Source organism: Hippopotamus amphibius, chromosome 1 (assembly GCF_030028045.1).
Source record: "Hippopotamus amphibius kiboko isolate mHipAmp2 chromosome 1, mHipAmp2.hap2, whole genome shotgun sequence".
NCBI lineage: Eukaryota > Metazoa > Chordata > Mammalia > Artiodactyla > Hippopotamidae > Hippopotamus > Hippopotamus amphibius.
In genome coordinates, this window is record NC_080186.1 from 152621125 (window position 1) to 152642092 (window position 20968).

The 20968-nt window shown below is 53.3% G+C and overlaps 1 protein-coding gene across 3 annotated transcripts in view; it reads right to left on the reverse strand.

Annotated features, from left to right (window-relative positions):
- Positions 1-20968, reverse strand: part of PPARGC1B (PPARG coactivator 1 beta) — a 116420-nt gene that overhangs the window by 23701 nt on the left and 71751 nt on the right. For all 3 annotated transcript variants that reach the window (XR_009053148.1, XR_009053149.1, XM_057731234.1), the window contains exons 2-7: positions 16251-16424; positions 8740-8952; positions 5218-5334; positions 2343-3483; positions 1389-1425; positions 790-863 (exon numbers count right to left, since the gene is read on the reverse strand). Coding sequence is in view for 1 of the 3 variants with exons in the window: in XM_057731234.1 (XP_057587217.1) it covers positions 790-863; positions 1389-1425; positions 2343-3483; positions 5218-5334; positions 8740-8952; positions 16251-16424 (1756 nt within the window). In the remaining 2 variants the exon portion in view is untranslated. The remainder of the gene's footprint in view (positions 1-789; positions 864-1388; positions 1426-2342; positions 3484-5217; positions 5335-8739; positions 8953-16250; positions 16425-20968) is intronic.

Here is a 20968-nt window from a genome sequence, read left to right on the forward strand (position 1 = left end):
GCACCACAGGTAAAACCTCTCACCTGGATCTGACCACCACAGTGACCTTAGTGGTCCTGCAACTGACCTTGGCCTCCATCCTCCCCCAGGCACCAGAGGGAACTTGCCAAAATGCCAGAGATATCTTCCTTTTGGGGGCTCCTGGAGCCTACAGGATCTAGACAAAACCCTTCAGCCTTTGGTGGTTGCTCTCATCTGACCCCCCGGTTCTGCCACAGAGCAACACCAGGTAGCCAGTCTCCTCTGATGCACCTGTACTTTCGCTCCTCAGTGCCTTTGCTCACGCCAATTCTGCTGCCAGGGATACACTTCTCTTTTTTTTTTTTTTTTCTGTCTCGCCAACTCCTATGTGTCCTGCAAGCGCAGCTCAAATGCCTGCTGCTCTGGGTACCCTGTGAATCTTCTCAGGCCACATCCTGCCCCTCCCCACCCTGCCCTTCCTCTGTGCTCCTAGAGTTCTTGCACGGTCTTTGGAATGGCCTTTGGAATGAGTGCATATCAAACAGTACTTGTCATGGTACGAGTCTGTCTCCCATATAAGACTGCGGGCTCCTTCATTAGAAGACATGTGTCTCTTTCTTTTCATATCAGGTTACTTGCCAATTGTTGGCAGCTGAACAGCTGAGCCTGGGCCCTGACTCTCCTTATAATACCCTCGATGTTTATCTCAAGACCCAAGACCCAGTGTAGCCTGTGCAGTGGCGGCAAGGAGGGCTTGATGGGGTACCCCCCTACTGCCTGAGGGGCTGCTTCCCCAAAGGCACCCCGCCAGCTGAGCCCCCGGCTCACCTGCTGTGCCACAGAGCTCCACCGTCAAGGTCTGCTCGAAGCTCTTCTTGCCAAAAGGAGGGTCGTCAGTGGGGCTGGGGAGGACGGGAAGGAAAGAAGCCACTCAGCAGCAGGTTCCACCTCCCCAGGTATGCCAGGAGGGCAAGGGGACATTGTGACAGACCCTGGTTCTTCTGCCCACAAAAGTGAGGTCTGGGGAGAATTTGCAGGGAAACCCCATCCTGGTTGTTAGAGGAATTCAAAGCTGTGCAGCTCTTTTAGGAGACATGGGAGAGATTTGAGGGAGGTAGGAATAGAACAAGCATTGTCAGCCTCCTTATTTTACGAGGGAACACCTGAGGCCCAGAGAGGAGAAGACACTCGCCCAAGGTCACACAGCATTGTCAGCTTTTCCCCATGAAATTCTCCATCTTTCCCCTGGGCCTGCAGAGACCAGCTTCTAAAAACAAACTCCCTTCCAAGGAAGCCCATCTCCTGAGAACCCCACATGGCAATGAGGGCGCAGGCATGCGGACAGGACCAGGCTCTGGGGGAACCAGCCTACACCCAACCAGATAAGGTCTCATGGAATACTAAACCAGCAATTTCTAAAAATCTACCTTTGTAACATGGCCAGCATGAGGCACCTGGGAGAATCTGAAAAGAAGACAAAAAAGAAAAAAATAAGATTCCCCATCATGGTACTACTAGCAGATGTTTCCCTCTGAGCTTCATCAGTACCAAGCACAGCTTATTTCAGGCATGTGACCCAAAAGCCTCTGCCATTTTTAGGGACCAGCAGGAGCAACTCAAATCCACCGTCATTCCCCCAGACTCAGCAACATTAACAGCTGGCGGATCTACTGATTTTGCAGAGTGGGTGGGTACCAGGGCGACCCCTTCTGGCCAATCGATGTAGCACAGTGGTGAAGCATTCCAGCTTCTAAGGCCAGCGGCTGCCGGCTCTGCCCCAGGTAGATGCAGGACTAACTAGTTGAACTGGCCGTTAGATATCTCTGTGCCTTTGTTTCTGTGCCTTAACATGGAAATTACAACAGCACCCACCACACAGGCTTCCTGTGAGGATCAGTGGGCATAATCTGTTAAATCAGACCAAGGCTGGCATAGCAAGTGCATAATAGATAACGGCTGTATTATTATCCCCACTACTGCTACCATTTAAAATGCAATTTCACTGCGGAGATGAATTTATCGACTCACACCATCACATTGTCACCCAGGAAGTCTTCTTTAGAGCACTTATCACAATTTGTAATTACTTTCCCTGTTTACTCACTTTTCGATCGCCTGTCTGCCCCACTGAAACACAAGCCCCAAGACGGTGGGCACCTTGCTCCTCACTCATTAAGGACGCCTGGCCCATGTATGATGAGACACTCAGAGCTGTGTAGGTGGTTCCTGAAGATCTGCCCAACTAGCCCACTGTACAGGAAGGGAAGTTGAGAGCCAGAGAGGGAAAGGGATTTGCCCAACCCAGGGTTCCTGGCTCCCATGAAGTGGGGTCTGCCACACCCCGGCCCTGCCCCCTCTCTCGGACCACAGACTCCAACTACCTCCGGCAGAGAGCTGTGGGCAACTGGGGTCCTCGTCCGTGTCCCCACACCCACTCTCACAGGGGCTCTCCAGAGCTGGGATCTGGGGTCCCTGTAGGAGCTGCTGGTCTTGGCCACTGTCCTCCTCCGTGGGGCTGCCCGGCTCCCCCTGCATGCCGTAGGCCTCGGGGGCCAGGCGCAGCGAGGGCAGAGCCCCTTGGGGCTCCACAGGGACCATCGGCTCATCGGTGAATGTCAGCCAGGGGCCCAGCTCGGGGTTCAGTCTCCTGGAACGCCGCACGGGGCACACGGAGCTCTCCTGCTTCCTCCCCAGCTTGGTCCACGGCAGGCCCCGGCCTGGCCTTTTCCGGCCCCACTCCTCCTCCTCCTCCTCTTCCTCTTTTTCTTCTTCCTCCTCCTCCTCTTCTTCCTCATCTTCCTCCTCTGGCTGCAGCCTGGCCAACCGGCTGACGTGCCCTTTCACCTCTAGCCGCAGCGGGCGCAGGCTGGGTCTAGGCCCCGAGTTCTTGGGTGAAGCTGCGACCCTCACCTCCTCCATGGGGGATGGGTGGCCCACGGAGGCCTGGCTGTCTTTGGGCCTAGGCCGGGCCCGGGGCGTGAGGGAGGCGTAGACAGGCGTGGCCAGGCGGTAGGGTTTGCTGACATCACAGAGGACATCTTGAGCCAGAAGTTCCCTCAGGATGGAGAACTCAGCCCAGGTGGCTCTGGAAGGGTGCTGGGGTCGAGACCGGCGTGTGACCTGCTTGGCGGGGCTCCTGCAGGGCTGGGGGGCCGGCTCTGGGGCCTGTGCGGGCAGCTTCCTCTGGGGGAGGCAGTAGGTGTGCATGTAGCGGATGAGCTGCACCAGGGCCTGCACGTCCTCCTGGGAAGCCTGGGTGCTGGGCTCCGCCCTGCCTGGCGCTGGGGGGTCTCGGGGGGAGGCTGGAGCTGGCTGGGGGCTGGGGCAGTCCTCGCACGCCTCCTCATCCTCCTTGGCAGGGAACCGGGGACTCAGGGGTGGCGGCGGCTTCAGGCCCCTCTCGGGGCAGCGGGCTTTAGCCCGGGGGCAGGACGGCACCGAGGTGAGGTGCTTATGCAGCTCTGTGCAACTCCGGCTCTGAGACTGCGGCGCGGGGGCCTTCCTGTCCTGGGTGCTGTCCACCTGGAGAGGGAAAGAGGCCAGAGTGAGGAGGGAGACCCACACTGCTTCTCCCCTCTGCCCATCCCAGCAGCCACTGGCCAGGCCCAGCGGGTCTCACCTGGATCATCAGATTTGCCAGGTTTCACCACTTCATCCCCAGCTTCCAGCACAGAGCCTTGCACTTGGCAGTGCTCAGGGGATGAGGAACGAAGACATGGCCAGCCTCCTAACAGGTCCCCCAGTTATGGATTTCACCCTTTCCAGATTTACTGCCAAAGCCTGCTCTGACTATCCTGCTCTCCAGCGCGGAGCCTTCAGAGAGATGGCCAGGAAGTACATTAGCGGTTGCCTGGGGCTGGGCGTGGGAACAGGGATTAACTGTAAACAGGGGCACTGGGGATCTTCCTGGGATGATGGAAATGTTCTAAAACTGGATTGTGGTCATGGCTGCGTGACTCTGTAAATTACTAAAAATCACTGAATCATACTTTTAAAACAGGTGCCTTTTATGGTATGTAAGCGGCACCTCCATAAAGCTGTTAAAAAGAAGAAAAATTCAGTAGCTTCCCAGTGCCCATGGGGTAAAGGGAGGCCCTCTGGCCAGGGGTGCTCTGCAATGTGGCCCCCGCCAACCACTCTCTCCAGCCTTGTCTGCCCCCACTTGTCTACACAGGGGCTTTACTTCCAGTACAAATGTCTCTTTGCTGGGGCCAGACTGGCTGTCAGGGTGCCTCACGCCCCTGGTGTGCTCCCTAGCCTTCTGGAGGGCAGGATGGCTCACCAAGGAGCTTAGCTGCTGCCCTGAGACAAAATGGAACACGAGGGATGGACCTCTGTTTTGGGGAGCTCAACCAGGACACGTAGGGAGGGGGCACAGGGAAAGGGTCCACCCCACAGGAGAGCCCAGGCAGCGGACAGGCTCCTACACAGAGCCACTGTCTAAGAAAGATGCCACCCTGATTCTGCCCTGAGGGGTGGCACTGTCCGCAGCAGTCCCCTGCAGCAGTGTCTGGGGACAAACGGGGAGGGCTGGGTGCAGGCTTTGAGTAACAGGAACACTGGGAAATCACCCCTGAAACCTCTCCTTGGAAGTCTCAGAAGACGGAGCCCAAGGAGGAAAAGGGACTTGCTTCCCTCCTGGGTGTTTCAGCTCTCTGATGGCTCCCCCACAAAATAAATCCAAACTCCTTCTTGTGGTCTCCATGGGCGAGGATCTTGTTTCATTCTATCACCTCATTAGAATAAGCTTCCTGAGGGCAGGCCACGTCCTCCTCGTCCCTGCTCTAACCCAGCATCTAACACAGTGCCTAGAACACTGAGGTACAGTTGACTCTGAACAATGTGGGGATTGCGGGGGGGCAGACCAGCCTCACGGTGGAAAATCCACATGTGACTCATGGTCAGACCTCAGCACCATGGTTCCTCTGCACCTGTGGATTCAACCAACTGCGGATTCTGCACTACTCTAGTATTTACTACTGAAAAAAATCCATGTGTAAGTGGACCTGTGCCGTTTAAACCCGTGTTGTTCAAGAGTCAACCGTACATGAAAACGTCCAGGGCTCTCTCTAGAACCCCACACTGGCCTGGGTCTCAAGCAGTGCTCAGCACATCAGCGACAAGGGTTGTGTGAGGAACAAAGAGGGAAACTGGAAGTGGATTGAACTTGATGGTCTCTAACATGAGTGGAAGGGTGCACTCCACCCCGGAGACTCCCTGAAGGCCCAGGTGGGTTTGGAGGTACACGCAGAATACCTTGACACAAGGCCGCTGACTTCTGGACCTGAGGCCTGTCTGGCGCCAGGAGGTCCCTTCCTTCTGGCTGTCAGAGGTCGAGGTTGGGTAGGACGTGGCGAGAAGGAGTTTCTGCAGCTGCAGGAGGAGCAGAGAGGAGAAGCCGGGGCTGAGCCGCAGCCAGAGACACGGAGGAGTGCATCTCAGGGAGAAGCCCGGCCCAGAGCCAGCCCCTCAGGACCGACCACGCCCTGACCCTGTCATCACGGGACCACAGAAGAACAAGGGGAGGGCATTTAATGACCTAAAATATGTTCCCAATATATTAAGTACAGTAAGCAGGTTGTCTAACAATCCCAAACATGCACAAATATCCAGATACAATCTAAGTCCTTTTCAGAGTTAAGAACCCAAGAGGAATATCTGTGATCTTGAGACCCAAATAGAACTTAGGTGATGTCTACCCATCCTACTATGGAAATATGATGCACATAGTCGATTAGACACTCTGCATATACTCGTAGTACACATGCACGCATACACACACACACACACACACAATCTGGAAGGTGAGGCCCCACAATGATTCTTTGGTGTAGGATTTCAGCTGACTTCTCTGTTCTTTTTGCTTACTCATACTGTTTGGAAAATTATTTTACCTTAAACACTTGGAAATGGTGAAAAACACACATACCACAAATTCTAACAGGTGGACAACTGGAAGCTGGTCTCCCTCTTGTCCAAGGTCGAAGAGGCAACTACTATGAACCACGTTCTTGTGACCCTTTCATGAGGTGGGATTCAATCATACAAGAACACATATGTACACATCACTTCCAACCAGCCAGGTGTTTTCACACAAGTGGAAGCATACTATGCTTAAGCCTGTCTGGCTTTTCTAATTTTTCTGTAAAAGTTGCTGACCTCCTTAGACTTCTGCACCTGGAGAAAAGGTGCTCAGTGTATTCCAGCCGAGAAAGCAGGGAACTGAGTGCACCTGGGGGTTTCACCAGGGATCCTACCACAGCCAAGGTTGAGAACAAGTGGGGAAGCATGATGGGTTTTTGCTACAACACCAAGTATTTCCTTGGGGGACATGATCCCCAGGTCACCCCAGGAGAATTGTCAAAAGCCTGGGAACCAGAAAACAGGCCACTCCCCACTCCCCTAGAAGCTGGAGGAGCCACACCACCCTACCTAGACCCCAGACCAACACACACGTCTGTGATTCTCTGATGTGGATGGCAAAAGATCCTTAGACCAGAGGCAAGGGACCTGGTTCTGATCCAGTTCAACTCCAACTCACTGTGAGACCTTGGGCGAGTCCGTTCTCTTTTCCCACCTTGGTTTTTCCAAGATGATGTTGTGTGTGTGTGTGTGTGTGTGTGTATGTGTGTGTGTGTGTGTGTAAAACAGGGGCAGGTAGACTAAATGATTGGGTCTTTTTTGACTCACAGGTCCCTTTAAGAACACAAGAGAAGCTGCTGACCTCAGAAAAACGCACATACATGTAGAGGTCCATGGGTCCCCATCAGTCCAGAGGTGGACACTCTGGGACCCAGGACTGCAGGTTAAGAACTGGGTGTCTGGGGAGATTGGGATTGCCACGTATACATTACTAATAAGAAAAAAAAAAACCCAAATTGTACACTCTAAATTTATACAGTTTATTGTATGTTAACTGTATCTCAATAAAAGTTCTTTAAAAAAAAAAAAGAATGGGGTGTCTGTATAAATTCTCAGGGCCTTTCTAGAATTCTGTTGGTAGGCAGGGAGTCTAGATGGTAAGTCTGTTTCCTGTGTGCCTAGCACAGTGCCTGAAACAGAAGTGCAGTCTAAGGCATGAGAGGGAACTGGTGACCAGCAAGGGTCGCTCTCTGCCTCCTCCAGGCGTAGTCCCCCTCCAGAGTCCCCTGCAGAATTCCTCTTGTAGCTACTTCTACCGCCACTACCGCTACCGCCACCGCCGGTTGCACAGGGACTATCACCCATTTGCTGAGCCACTTCTTTGTACCAGGCGCTGTTCTAAGTCCTCACGTGTATTCCCTGCTGCACTCCCCCCAGCCGCCTCTGAGATAATCACTATCATTAACGCCACCTTACAGACCAGGACGCTGAGTCAGAGAGAGGCTAGGTGCCCAGGGGACACCTAAGCCTTCACTGGTGGGGCTCGGATTCAACCTAGGTCTGATCCGTGTGTGAAAGGAAGCACGACCCTCACCAGCAGGAGTCACGGTGCAGGACTGAACACACTCTTGCGCCCGGAACACACAGGTGCTTGCTAAATGCTTCACGCTACTTTGGGGAAGCTGAAGGCAGTAGGAAAGAGGGAAAGGGGTCCTGGACAAGAGTCAGAATACCTGGGTCCTCGTCCTTGCTGGCACACCAACTTGCTGAGTGACCCTGGGAGAGGCCCTCCTCTCACTGGACCTCAAGTTCCCCAGAGCTGCACTTTACGGTCACCACGGGCTCGTCCAGCTCCAACTCAGCACGATCTAAGACCCCTTCCACGTCCAACAGGCTCTGATTTTCCAGCTAAGTCTCGCCAGCCCCTAGGAGCTACAGTGCTGAGATGAGGAGGCCAACACAGGTGAGCTAGACTTCACAAGCCAGGACATCTGGGTTTCCGGCACCCAGCAACTTCTGAGGTCCAGACCGCTCTGAAACCTGAAAAAGTTGAAACCTTCTCCCCAGAAACCTGCAATGCCATGTGTATGTTTCTACATTCCAGGCACACTCAGGCAGCATTTAACTGAGTATGAACCGGTCCAACCTCTTTGGAGGGCAAGCTGGAAGTATTTGTCTAAACTGAAAAACCACATATCCTGCAACCCAGGAATTCCTTTTCTAGGAATGTATCCATTTACAAGTGGCAAAGGCCTGTACCAGGACACAGACTGAAGCAATGGAACAATAAAGGACTTGAAACGACGTGCATGTCCACCAACCAGGGGACTGGTTAAAAGAGTTATGGTACTTCCTTATGAAGGAACACTATGCAGCCAACAAAAATAATAAGACAGAGCTACCTCTGCTTATCCGAAAGAGTTTCCAAGACACACACTTCACTGAGAAAAAGCAAGATGCAGGGACGTGTATAATGGAGGCTCCCTTTCGTAGTTTAAAAAAAAAAATGTGGAAGAGGAAAGTCACACAATAGATTGGTAACCATGGTAACTTCTAGGGAAGGAAAAAACCATTGTGAGATGGGTAAAGAGGTTTTGCTTTTAACTATTCATACTTCCCGCTTGAATTTTTACTGTGTGTATGTAAAATCTTTAGAAAAATGTCTGCGTTTAATTTCAAGGGTTTAACACACTCTTAGGGTCAATCCATGAAATTCCAAAGGAACTACAGAGTTGCAGGTGACGCCTAGGGAGGCCTCCCATGGCCAGTCCAGGCTGTCTGCCCTGAACCCTTGCTGGTGACGCACGGAGACCCCTGCAGGGCCTGGAGCTGGTTTCCCTGCACCCACCAACCCCTACCACTCAGACACGACATCTCAGGCCATCACCATCACTTCAGCTGGAAACAGACTCTCACCAGTGAGAGCTCATCCACTTCAGGGGCTGAGGCGGGGGGCCTTTCCAGGGAGGGGCTGGAGGGCGCAGATGAGGGCACAGGCGAAGCAGAAGCACAGGAGGCTGCATCTCCATCATCCAGGGCTGGGAAGGCGGCCAGACGCACATCTTCAGGGATGTCATCCAGGGTCTTGGTGAGCGCTGCCAGGAGGGCCTCATTCTCATTGTTGATTATCTGCAGTGAGCAGAGAGGCAGAGGGGACGTGGTGAGTCAATGCCTTGGGCTCAGCGACTTTGTGCAGAAATTTGCTCTGTACACACAGCTGCGCCGCCGCCACCCTCCCGCCAAACCCGCTCAGATCCTCTCAGTTTGCTGGGACAGCAGACACCCAAGAAACGTGGTATGGACTCCGAGAATCACAGGAGTTTATGAGCGGGCAGCCGGTGGTAATGGAAAGGGCTGTGGTCTAGGGGCCCCAGTCTGGACTCTGCTGCTCAGTAGCACATGACCTCAGGCCCAGGGCTGTCCACATGAGGGACACCCGTCCCCTTCTCCAAGGACAGCCACTTCACGCCACAGCCTCCTGCGTCCAAACCCCTGGACTGAGCCCTAAGGCTGGTCTATGCCTCTCTGACCCTGGAACCCAGGCAGGTGGTGGAAAGGTTGGAAACTTCAAGGTTCAACCATGACAGTGATCAGCAGAGCAATAGGAAAACAGCTACCATTCCCCTGCAGGTCCCCAGGACTTGCTGCTCATTTACTCATGGAGGGGCAGCTAGTGCGGTGGCTAGGAGCCTGGGCTCTGGAGCTGGGGCTGCATCCCAGATCTCACACTTACCACCTGTAACAACAGTACCTACTTTATAAGGTTATTGTCAAGTTAACATATGTAAGATGCTTAGAAAACAGTGCCTGGTACAGTATTACTACTACCACCACCACCACCTCCACCTCCACCTCTACCACCACCACCTCCACCACCTCCACCACCACCACCACCACCACCACCTCCACCACCTCCACCACCACCACCACTTCCACCACCACCACCTCCACCACCACCACCACCACCTCCACCTCCACCACCTCCACCACCACCTCCCCTTCCCCCCCAACACCACCTCCACCTCCACCACCACCTCCACCACCTCCACCACCTCCACCGCCTCCACCTCCACCTCCACCACCTCCACCACCACCTCCCCCTCCCCCCCAACACCACCTCCACCACGTCCACCACCTCCACCTCCACCACCACCTCCACCTCCACCACCGCCTCCGCCACCGCCGCCACCACCACCTCCGCCACCTCCACCGCCACCACCACCTCCGCCACCTCCACCTCCACCTCCACCAGCACCACCTCTACCTCCACCACCTCCACCACCTCCACCACCTCCACCACCAACTCCACCACCTCCACCACCTCCACCTCCACCACCACCACTATGATTCCTGCTATGCTGCTGATGAAGAAGAAGATGATGGTGGTGGTGAGAAATTCCGCCCCTCCTCTTCCCTCCCCCGCTTCTCCTAACACACATGTGCTGGACGGCTCCTCTGCGCCTGGCCTGTCCCGGCACTGGTGATAGAACATGCCAAGACCAGTACAGCCCCTACCCCCATGGTGTTTACCCTCCAGTGGAGAAAAGAGTTAAGCAAGGAAACAAAACCAGATCATTTCAGAGAGTGAGAAAGCCCGGGAAAAAAAACAAAAGGGAGTTTAGATGGAGAATAAGGAAATGGTGAAAATTTATAGGCTAGTTACAGTGGTCAGAGAAGGCTGCTCTGAGCAGCTAATACTGAAACTTAGGCTTGAAAGATGAGAAGGGACCCGCCAGGCAGAGAGCTCAGGAAAGAAGATTCCAGGCAGAGGGAAACCTAGCGCCAAAGCCAGGCACAGAATTTGGCTGATGAGAGGAATAGGAAGGCTTTGTAAATACTGCCTTGGGTAAACCCCACAATAGCCTCTGAGGGAAGGGGTACTATTTCAATAGCCATTTTGCATTTGAGGAAACTGAGGCTTATGGAGGCTGACTAACGGGTCTTGGGTATGTTTCATTCAATCACATAGCAAATCCGGGGCAGAGGCAGGGCTTACACAGAGCGCAGCACACGAAGATAAACCAAGAAGCTTCCTTCCCTGATGTGTCAGATCTATAACACGAAGGTCGGCGTGCACACTCCCAGCCCACCCACAGACACCGGCCCATCAGTCCTGGGGCACAGAGATCACACTGCTACTAGGTGAGGCACTAAGCGCCTCATTTAGTAAACCCTGGTTGCTGGGCCTGTTCTGGCAAGAGGCACTTCTGTCACATGATGCCTTCCCCAGCACTCTTTCCCTTCCCAGGTCAGGCTGTTTATCCTTTCTTCAGGAAGTTCATTTGAAATACGCATCTCGTGACGGCCTTTTGGCTGCACTAAATCTGTTCCAGGCCTTGCAGCCGGAGCAGCAGCTGAGTAATTCGAAGGGGGGACACGGGGAGAAGAGAACAAACGTGTTTGTAATTTTGGAACAGGGCTAAGAATAAAAGAAAAGTCGAAAGAAGGTTTTGGTTGAGCCTGACCCGACCCCCAGGGATGGTGGTCCAAGGGCAGATCCTGGCCCAGGACTCTGGTTCAGAATGCAGTGGGGCTCAAGTGGTGACTCACACCGCCATCCTCAGTCCGGACCCCCAGCCCTGTGTTTCCAGAACAATTCGTCCAGCCTGGCGGTGTTAGGGGAACCACTGACTGAAACTGCCCGCCCTGGCCAGACACCATAGTAACCATTTGCATGAGTTTTATCTTATGACAGGAGGTCCTGGTAAGGAACGCAGAACAAACAAGCTATCACTAACCGGAAGAATTCAGGAAAGGTCAAAAAGAGAGAGGAGACGCCAGTCCATATGTCCTACCAATCTCCCAGAACCCTTCTCCCTGGAATCCACCTTGGCTGGGTGATGTGTGTGCCACCAGGCAGGACCCTGAGTCACAGTGATTGGCCAGACACAACCCGGAAGCTAATCCCATCACCATAAAACCTGAGACTACAAGCCACGAGCCACGTGGCAGAGCAGTTCTCCAGGGTTCCCTTACCCTCCTGCTCTCCGCCCGGGTGCCTCTTCCCAAGAAAGTCTCTTGCTTTGTCAGCACGTGTGTCTCCTCAGACAATTCATTTCTGAGTGTTAGACAAGAGTCCACTCTCAGACCCTGGAAGGGGTCCCCCTTTCTGCAACAATGGGGAGTTACGATCTTGGGATCTGGGACTCAAGGACCACTCTTGCTGACCATGGGGGACTCTGCCACTGACAGTGTGATCTTGGGCAAGTCATTTCCCGCTTCTAAGCCTTGCTGCCTTTCGGTAAACAGGAAGACATGATCGCTGCTTGGCTTCCCTGCAAGGGTTACTAGGAAGGCCAGTCTGGAGGCAGTGACACAAGGGCTCTGTGGAATGTTCCTGGGCCTAGCTCGGTGCCTGGGGCATGGGGGGCTCCAGGCGGGTTTGCTGAATGAAAGAATGAGTAAACCAAATAATGAACTCTGACCACTGGGGACAGACTGAGATTAGCGTCTCAAAAAAACAGATTCTAGAGGGAAGTTATTCAGAAACGATGTCATCAGCCCTGGGTGGAATGAGGGTTCCCTCTTTCACAGGGAGAGGAGCATGGCCCGGAGACGTTCTGAATGATCACAAATACCAGCGCTCGCAGGGCCTGCAGGGGTCACATAGTGGCCAGGGATGTCAAACACGCAGCCCGTGTGCTGCTGTCCTCATCCCTCCCCCCCCAAGTCACTAACTGATGCGGCTCTCGCTCCTTCCATGCCCTATCTTTCTCCACACAGCCCTCCAGGCAACACCGCAGGTCCATCTCCGTTGGGGCTCATGGGGAAGCCGATCTGCCTTTCCTTTAGGGGTGGGGGGAATGAAGGTCCCGGAAAGAGACGTGTCAAGGTCAGGAGGGGGTGGGGAAGATGGTCAAGGACTTCCTAGGCACCCGGCAAGGTGCAGAAATGGACACCAGGTGGCAGAGACCCCCAAGGAGCCCCAACAGGTTGGGTAAAAACAAAATGACTGACAGAAGGCCTCCCCGCTCTCTCCTCGGCCCTCCCTGGGCCGCGCCAGCTCTGAAACAGCCAGGCGGGGCTGCGGGTCCTGACCCTGGCTGGGAAGAACGTCCATCCCTGCCCTCCGCATCGCCCCACGGACACCCTAGGATAACACATCTCAGGGAGCCACGCTGCCCCTCTCCTCTTCCCGGGCCCATCAGCTCCGCTCTCCCAGCTCCGCTTAGAAACGGAGTGCAAATTAATGGAGAGTTAATCAGCCGAGGAAGGGATATTAATAGACGCGGCACCACCCCCAACCTTCCTGAGCTCTCCTAGGCTGAAGGGAAAGGAGCCTCCCAGCAACTGGAGGGAGAAGGCTTCATTCTGAGCGCTTAGAGGGGCTTGAAGGAATGACATAGAACAGAGGTTAGGCTCTCAGGGCCAGAAGAATGCTCAGAAATCACCCGGCATTCCAGGGCTTCCCTGGGGCGCAGGAAACCCAGGAAATCAGTTTCCCTTCTTTTTTTCTGGGGTTGGGTCCACAGATGTCATCAGAGTCTGAAAGGACCCAGTGACTCTCACCCTACAACAGATGAAGAACCACTAATCCAATCCATGCTCGTTCCTCATGTCTCACCTGAGGAACCTGAGGCCCAACAGCAAAGAGCTGCCAGCCCGAGGCCACGTGGCACACGGTGATAGAACCAAACGTCTGCTTCCTCCAAAAATACTTACTAAGTTTAGCCTATTGTGACCCTGGCCCCAGGACTCTGGGCACACAGAGAAACGGAAGGCACTGTCCCTGCCCCCGAGCAGTTGTCAACTCTTGTAAGGGCAGCTGTTCTCCACGCTCCCTGTCTGTTTCCATAGCAATGGAGAGTTCATCACCTGACTAGTGAGACCACGGCTCTGACACAAGGCAGCATAGCTCTATGACTGCCACTGGTCAGATAAGGACTCTGTCCCAGTTAGTGGCAGAGCAGGTATTAGAACCTCTGGCCCCTGTATCCCAGCTCAAGGACTTTGGATGGGTCACGTCTGGTCCTTGGCAGGAAAGAAAATACTACAATCAGTTTCTTCATTCGACACACATGATTGAGCCTTTTCAATGTGCAAGGGCCCCAGAGAAGAACAAAATGTTGTTTGTCCTCAAGGAGCTCGACGTCTGAAGGTCACATGCATGCACATATACGGGACGGGAGCCCAGAAAAGAAGCGACGGACCACCTGCCTTTGGAGGAGCTAACATGAGAGCTGGGTGTCGAAGGATGTATTCATTTGATAAATATTTTTTAAGCCCCAAGAAAGCGCCCGGCTCCATGCAGAGCCCTGGGAATCCAACAGTGCACAACGCTCTATCAGCCCCAAAGCTCGGGGGCTTAGGATGGGGGCGGGGGCTAGGAACCAGGCACTAATCACATAGTCACCCACACAGGCACACGGGTGTGTAACGCGTGGAGCAGGGGCGGAGTGCAGGCCACGAAGGCGAGCGCGGCTGGGTGGGCAGGGTTCTGCCACAGTCCTACCTGTCCGTGAAAATGCTTCTGCCTTCCTTGCTGTGCCAAGAGCCCAAGGGCCACATCGGGCTAACCTGTATCTGAGACCATTTCATGCTCATAGTAGGACCTCGGCAGGAGCTCACGCGTGGGTCTGGCCAGTCTCTGAGTACGCGAGGCCTGTACAGTTTAGGTGGGGATGCTCTCCATGCAGCACCTAAACCCCTCTCACTCATTAGCTCTCCATAACCTGAAAGCGTTTCCTGGAAGTTGGCCACCTCTGAGGGACGGAGCAGCATAGCGTAGTTAACCCCATGGTTGTGAGAAAGAATGGAGGTCCCCGAAGGAGCCAGAACTAGGGCCCAGCCTGCTGATCCTCGTAGGATTGGCAGAGAGGTTACACAGCAGTGAGGGGTCTGGGTTCCTGCGTTAGAGTCTACACTCTGACCCTTCCTAACTGTGCGGCTCTGGGCAAGTTACTTAACCTCTCTGAGCATCACTTTCCTCACCTGCAAAATGGGTTACTAATAGGTTAGAATAATCTTGGGAAAAATCCAACTCCTTAACATGGCCCAGAAGAGCCTGCATGATCTGTCCCCTGCCTAGCCCACCCCCACCCCCCAACTATTTCCTGGCACTTTCCTCTTAGCTACTGCCCTCCAGCCCTTTGGTTCCCCAATACAGCAAGGCTTCCTGCTTCCTGGCTCTGCGATCATCACTCATCACGTGGCTCCTCCTCCTCATCCTTCAGCTGAAGCATCTCCTCCTTAGCAAGGCCTTTCCTAACGACCCAGTCCTTAGATGCTCTCCTCATCCCCGCTTTACTCTTATTGTGCCCGTGTCACAAGTGGCCGCTGTCTGTTTATGTATTACCTGATCTAGGGTCAGTCTTGCCTCTAGACCGTGGAGTCCACTGTGGAACACAGTGTCTGACACACACGGGGAGCTGCATAAACATTTCTAGGAGGAACGATACAATCCGTCAGGAGGTCTGTTTGCGATGATGCCCATGGCACATCGACTTGGCACACGGTATGTTATTATAGTGTTGCTGGTATTGTTATTATTATATTGCCAGACAGGCACAGGGGGCTATGGCTTCTTCCCTCAATCTTTATAGGGGAGCATATTTCAAGGAAAGAATAATGAGTCCAAATGTACCCATCACCCAGCTTCAACACGGCCAATCTTATTTCACCTATCACCCTCCATGCCGTACACCCACACCCACACATGCATGCAGGGATGGCTTTATTCTGAAGCAAATCCCAGACATCACGTTATCCCATTTCGAGGTCTTCTTAAAGGAAATGTGCCTCTGAGGCTGGGAAGGGGGGCACGTGGGGGAGAGGCATAGATACGCACTGCAGTTCTTGGCACTGCCTCTTTTCAAAGAACCTTGAGGCTCCAACTGAAAAATGGAGATGACTATACTCCTGCCTGCGAGTTGTTAAGAAAATTAAATGAGTTAATACACACAAACAGGGACAGTGCTGCCACAGAGAACGTGAGTCATTTCCATTACGGCGTCAGCATGGTTATAAAGCTCTGGCTCAGGGGGCAGGCGAACTGGGTTTAAATCTAGTTCAGCTATGGACGAAGTAAATCACCCTAAGCCTGTAACTAACCTTCTCCAAGCCTCAGTTTCCTCACCTATAAAGCGGGGAAATAACCTCACCTGCTTCACAGGGTGGGAATGAGAGTTCGGTGAGATCATACAGGGAAGGGAGGCCTTGGAACCTGCCCTGGCTCACAGAGGGACTTGGTTCTAACGGGGGGCATAGAGAGAGCAGCTCTTCTCAGCCCTCACTTCCCAGAGGCAATCATACAGCCTGGCCAGAGGGCAAGCGCTGCCCAAGATCAAGTGCAGATCCAGGACGAGAGACGGGGCCCCGAGAGCTTTGATGATTAAGGAGACTTCTTCGCACAAACAAGTGTAGAAGGTGGCTCAGGGGCTGAGAGAGGCACGGCCAGGCAGGGGGTCTTGAGGTTCTGGGGGGCGTACCTGGAAGAGCTCCGCGTCGTCTGGGCTGTACTGACTGGGCTCGGTCTCGGAGTTTTCCGAGCACCACTGCAGCTCCTCCAAGCAGGTTGCTGAGTCGAAGTCGCTGGCGTCCAGCTGGGAGAGGTCGAGCTCCGGAAAGTCAGCGCAGAGTTGCTCCTCCCCGGATCCCCCGCCCTGAGGAGACAGGAAGGAAGGAGGTGGGTCAGAGCTGAGCTTGGCTAGACCCCAGCAGGGACCCTCTTACTCAGCATGCGCCCGTCGGAACCCGTGGCTGCCTTTGTCCAAGGCCTGACTTTGCCAAGTGACCAAGAAATGTCGAAGATCTGCCTCATCCTCTTCCAACGGTTGAATCTACCAGGAGCTAAGTCGGGCCCTGGCAGTACCAATCCCCCTGCCTGCTGCTCCGTCCCAGCCTCCTCTGCACTCCTATACACCCCTCAAAGCCCTGCCCACAGAGCACCTCTTTGCTTTTACCAGAACTGTTTTGTTGAAAACTTAATTACCACCTATAAATAGAGATCTACTCCTTTATATAACTGCTCCCACTTGAAAGGGGATTTCTGGAAGGCAACAATCCCTCTATATGAATAATGAAACAACAAAAAGCAGTAATAATAAGAGCTGACATCATTGAGTGATTGCTGTGTTCTGGAAAAACACTCACCCATGTTCCCAGGAATATTTGTAATGTCTAAAGTGTGGAAGACCACCCATCAGTAGACAACAGATAAGTAAAGCTATAGTCACCTTATCGCAGAACACTATGGTGCTGTTGAAAAGAAAGTGAGGCCGTTGTGTACGTTCTCCACGGCATGTTATATAAAACACTAAACTGCAGAATATCAGCGGGTAAAAAATTATCCCTATATGTAAAGAGAGAGACTCAAGCTACATATTTCTCACAATAATATGTATGAGAATACTGTGCCAATACACAGGAAAAGGTCTAGAAGGCCATAAACCCACCTGCTGGTGGTGGGTGGGGTAGAAGGGAGTCATGGAGGACCTGGTAACAGCACCGACTGAACCAGTGCATCTCAGAGTGTGGTCCCAGGACCAGCAGGGGCAGAACCACCTGGGAACCTGTTAGAAATAATGCAGATTCTCAGGCCTAACCCCAGACTGATGGACTCAGAAGGTAATCACCTTCTCACCCTGGTCTGCCAAGTTTAACAGTCACCAGCAGAAGGGCTGCCCTGCAGATTCAGAAACAGCCTTGGGGGGGCGGGAAGGCTGACACAGAAGAAGGACACCATCGGCGCTGGGGTCTGGCAGACCTGAATCATAACCCCCACTCACCAGCTGTGACCCCTTGGGCAAGTCCCCTCACCTCTCTGCAGCTCAACTGTCTCATCTGTAAAATGGGACAGCACCACCTGCCTCCTACAGTTGATATTAAACGAGGCAATGCTATAGCCTGCCTCGGTAAGTACTCAATAAATGGTAGCAAGCAGAAATGACAACTTATAAAAAATAATAAAAATACAGTTTCATGGCAGGCAGAGACGTGTAAAACCTCCTTAGCGAACAGAGACAGTCCTGTGTGATGCTTAAGAGAAACAGGTTTTATCCAGGCCTTTTCCTTAATTGTTCCCACTTACTAGGCCTCATAAATTATGAATAAATGTATATTATTAGCTCAACTTGACACAGGAAAAAGGCTGTTATCCGAATTTGGGTCAAATGTCTTAATTGGCATTTTGCAAGAATCTTGCGCACACAGGCAGCACCGGGGCTGGGTTCCCCCAAGCAGCCGGTCCCTGCTCTCCGAGTAGGCAGCACGGTGCCCAGAAAGTGTGTCTCCAGGGACCTCCCCGACCAGGCCTGCCCTCCATCTGCCCGGTCCTTCTCCATCCCATGTGTGTTCAACACCCATGAATATTAAGCCCCGCGTCACTCCGGTGAGGATTCTTGGCCACCTCCTGGGGCTGCCTCCTCCCTTGCACAGTCGGGCTATGGGGGTGCAGTGCTCTTGCCTGTTCTAGATGGGTGATGGGTTTGTTTCTAGTGTTTGGTTGTGATGAACAAGCCTGCATATTTGTGTACAAGTCTTTGTGTGGACAAGTGTTTTTATTTCTGTTGGGTGAATATCCGGGCGTGGAATTGCTGGTCACATGGTAAGCATATGTGCGACTTGATGAAAACCTACAAAATTGCTCTCCAAAGTGGTGGTGCCATTGCACACTCCCACCAGCTGTATGAGCTTCCACGCCCTCACCACCACTTGGTATTGCCACTATTTAAATCTGAGCCATGCATGATAGCGGGGGCCTACAAGCATTTATTAAATGCTACCGTGAGCCAGGCACTGTGACGTATGACTCAGTTCTTTCCTTCGTCAGTTGACATCTCAGTGGGGGAAGAAAACACATAAATATTTCATTGCAGATTGTGTTAGCGCCACGAAGGAAGCAAACCAGGTGCACTGATGGAGGACAAGAGAAGGAGGGGAATCTACTTAGATGGGGTGACAAAAGGCTTCCTGGAAGAGCTGATGTCTGGTTTGAAACCTGAAGGGGGAGCCAGGCAGTGGAAGATGTGGAGAAGAAGGTTCCAGGCAGAGAGGACCCAGCAAAGGCGAAGATCCAGGTGGGGACCAAGCCTAGAGCATGGGGTTCTGACCAAGGCCAGTGAGGCTGCAGCTCAGCCCTAGAGTAGCGGGAGGGAGAGGATGCCTTCAGAGAGGCAGGTGGAGGCCGGATCAGGTAGAGATCGAAGGGATTTGGGTTTTATGCCAAGTGTAATGGGGGTGGGGCCAGTGTAGAAGCAGGCAGATGGGTTAGGCCAGTGTAGCATCTAGGAGAGAAGCAGGCAGTGGGGCTGAGAGGACAGCACCGAGGGCCTGTGGAGCAGGAGAGAAGGCCAAAAGCAGAGGATAATGATGCTGGGCAGCTAGGGCCTCCCTGGCCAGCAATACCCCAGATATCAGCTCTCTGGGGAGCTCTTTCTATATATTCCAGAACCAGCCCATCCTAGTAACTCAGAGCAGCCACCTCTATAGGACTTGCTTCTCGAGTCTTAGAAACAGCTTTTAAACCAGAGCTCCAGAATCCCAGAGCAGCCAGGAACCCGCAGCCCTGAGAGGCTGTCCACGCGAGTCACTGTGGACAGTTTGGGAGGCTGATGCCCCCAGTTCCAACAGGTGGGCACAGAACTAGTTACGGACATGTGTGTACCAAGCACGTGCATGCAAGGAGTTTAGACGTAACTTCTAGGCCTTTGTAGACACAGCTAAGAACTCCTGACCCAGTGGGTCTACCTCCTTCACTCTGCACATACGGAAACTGAGGCCCAAGGAGGATAATGGATGTGCTCAGGGTCATCCAGCGAGTGTCCTTCCCATGAAAGCCACGCTACCTCCTTTACAAAATGCCCATCAAGTGGCCATGACGACTGCACTTATTGATTACGCAGAGCATCTCAACACACTCAGTGTACCCGGGACATAAAAATAAAGAAACCTCAGCTTCATGGCCTTGTCCATTAGGGCTGAGGCCACTCTCTACCTAAAAACCATTAAGCATTACATGAACAGTGATTTCTCTGGCCTCCTCCATATTTAGAGAGGCTTTTGAAGGGGTGCCTCAGGTGACCCAGTTCTCTTTGAAAGGTCTGGCTTGAGGCCACCCCCCGCAGGCCCCACCCATGGAATGGGGGTGGCGGAGGGTGTCACAGCACAGGCTAAGCCACTGCTACTATCTATATGCCAAGGGCCACACTAAGTGCCTTACATGCGTCCTCTCAGCAGATTCTTATAACAAGGCTGCAGGGCAGGTGTCACTGTCCCCGCATTACTAATCAGGAAACTCCGAGATCCAGTCGCTCACATTAGTTTGCCAGGGCTGCCATAATAAAGCACCACAGGCTGTGTGGTGTAAACAACAGAAATATTTTGCTTCCCAGTTCTGGAGGCTGGAAGTCTGGGATCAAGATGCTGGCAGGGTTGGCTCCTCCCGAGGCCTCTCTGGTTGGCTAGTGGACGGCGCCTTCTGCCTGCGTCTCTTCCCATCATCTTCCTTCTACGTGTGCCTGTCTCTCTGTCCATATTTCTCCTTAGATTAGGCCCACCCTACTGACCTCATTTTAACGTGATTACCTCTGTAAAGACCCTATCTCCAAATAAGGTAGTATTCTGAGGTCCTGGGGCTTAGAACGCCAACAGAACTTTGTATGCAGAATACAATTCAACCCATGGCACCCAGGGGCCCAGCTCAGATTCAAGCCCCAGGTCTCCTGGCTCCCTACAAAGCCTGTGCCATTGTCCAACCTCCTGCTTCTGAAAGTGAGAAGGAACATTTAAGACCGTTTATTCCCATTTATGGATGGGGAGACAGAGCTTTGGAAAAAGTCTGAGAAAGACCCAAGTCACAGGACTCGTTTGTAGCTGAGCAGGGACAGGCCTGGGGCCACAGGTGCCGCGCTGTGCACCGGCCCCTGGTGCACAGCCCCCTGTGGTCCCCACCACAGTCCCCCCCTGCCGCGGGACACCCCCCTCTGATTGAACTTTCTGTGCCCATTCCTCTGGCGACACCACACCCTTGATCCGAGCGGGCTGCGGCTGCCCCAAGCCAGGGAGATAAATGCCCCTGGCAGGGGATTAATGGTGCTTCGTCCAGATTCACATAAGCAGCTTCATCGGAAGCCTGTATATCTTGTCGGAAATCGATTCCCTATTTAAGAAAGAATGCATCTGCAGGAAAAATTGGTGGCTCCACTTT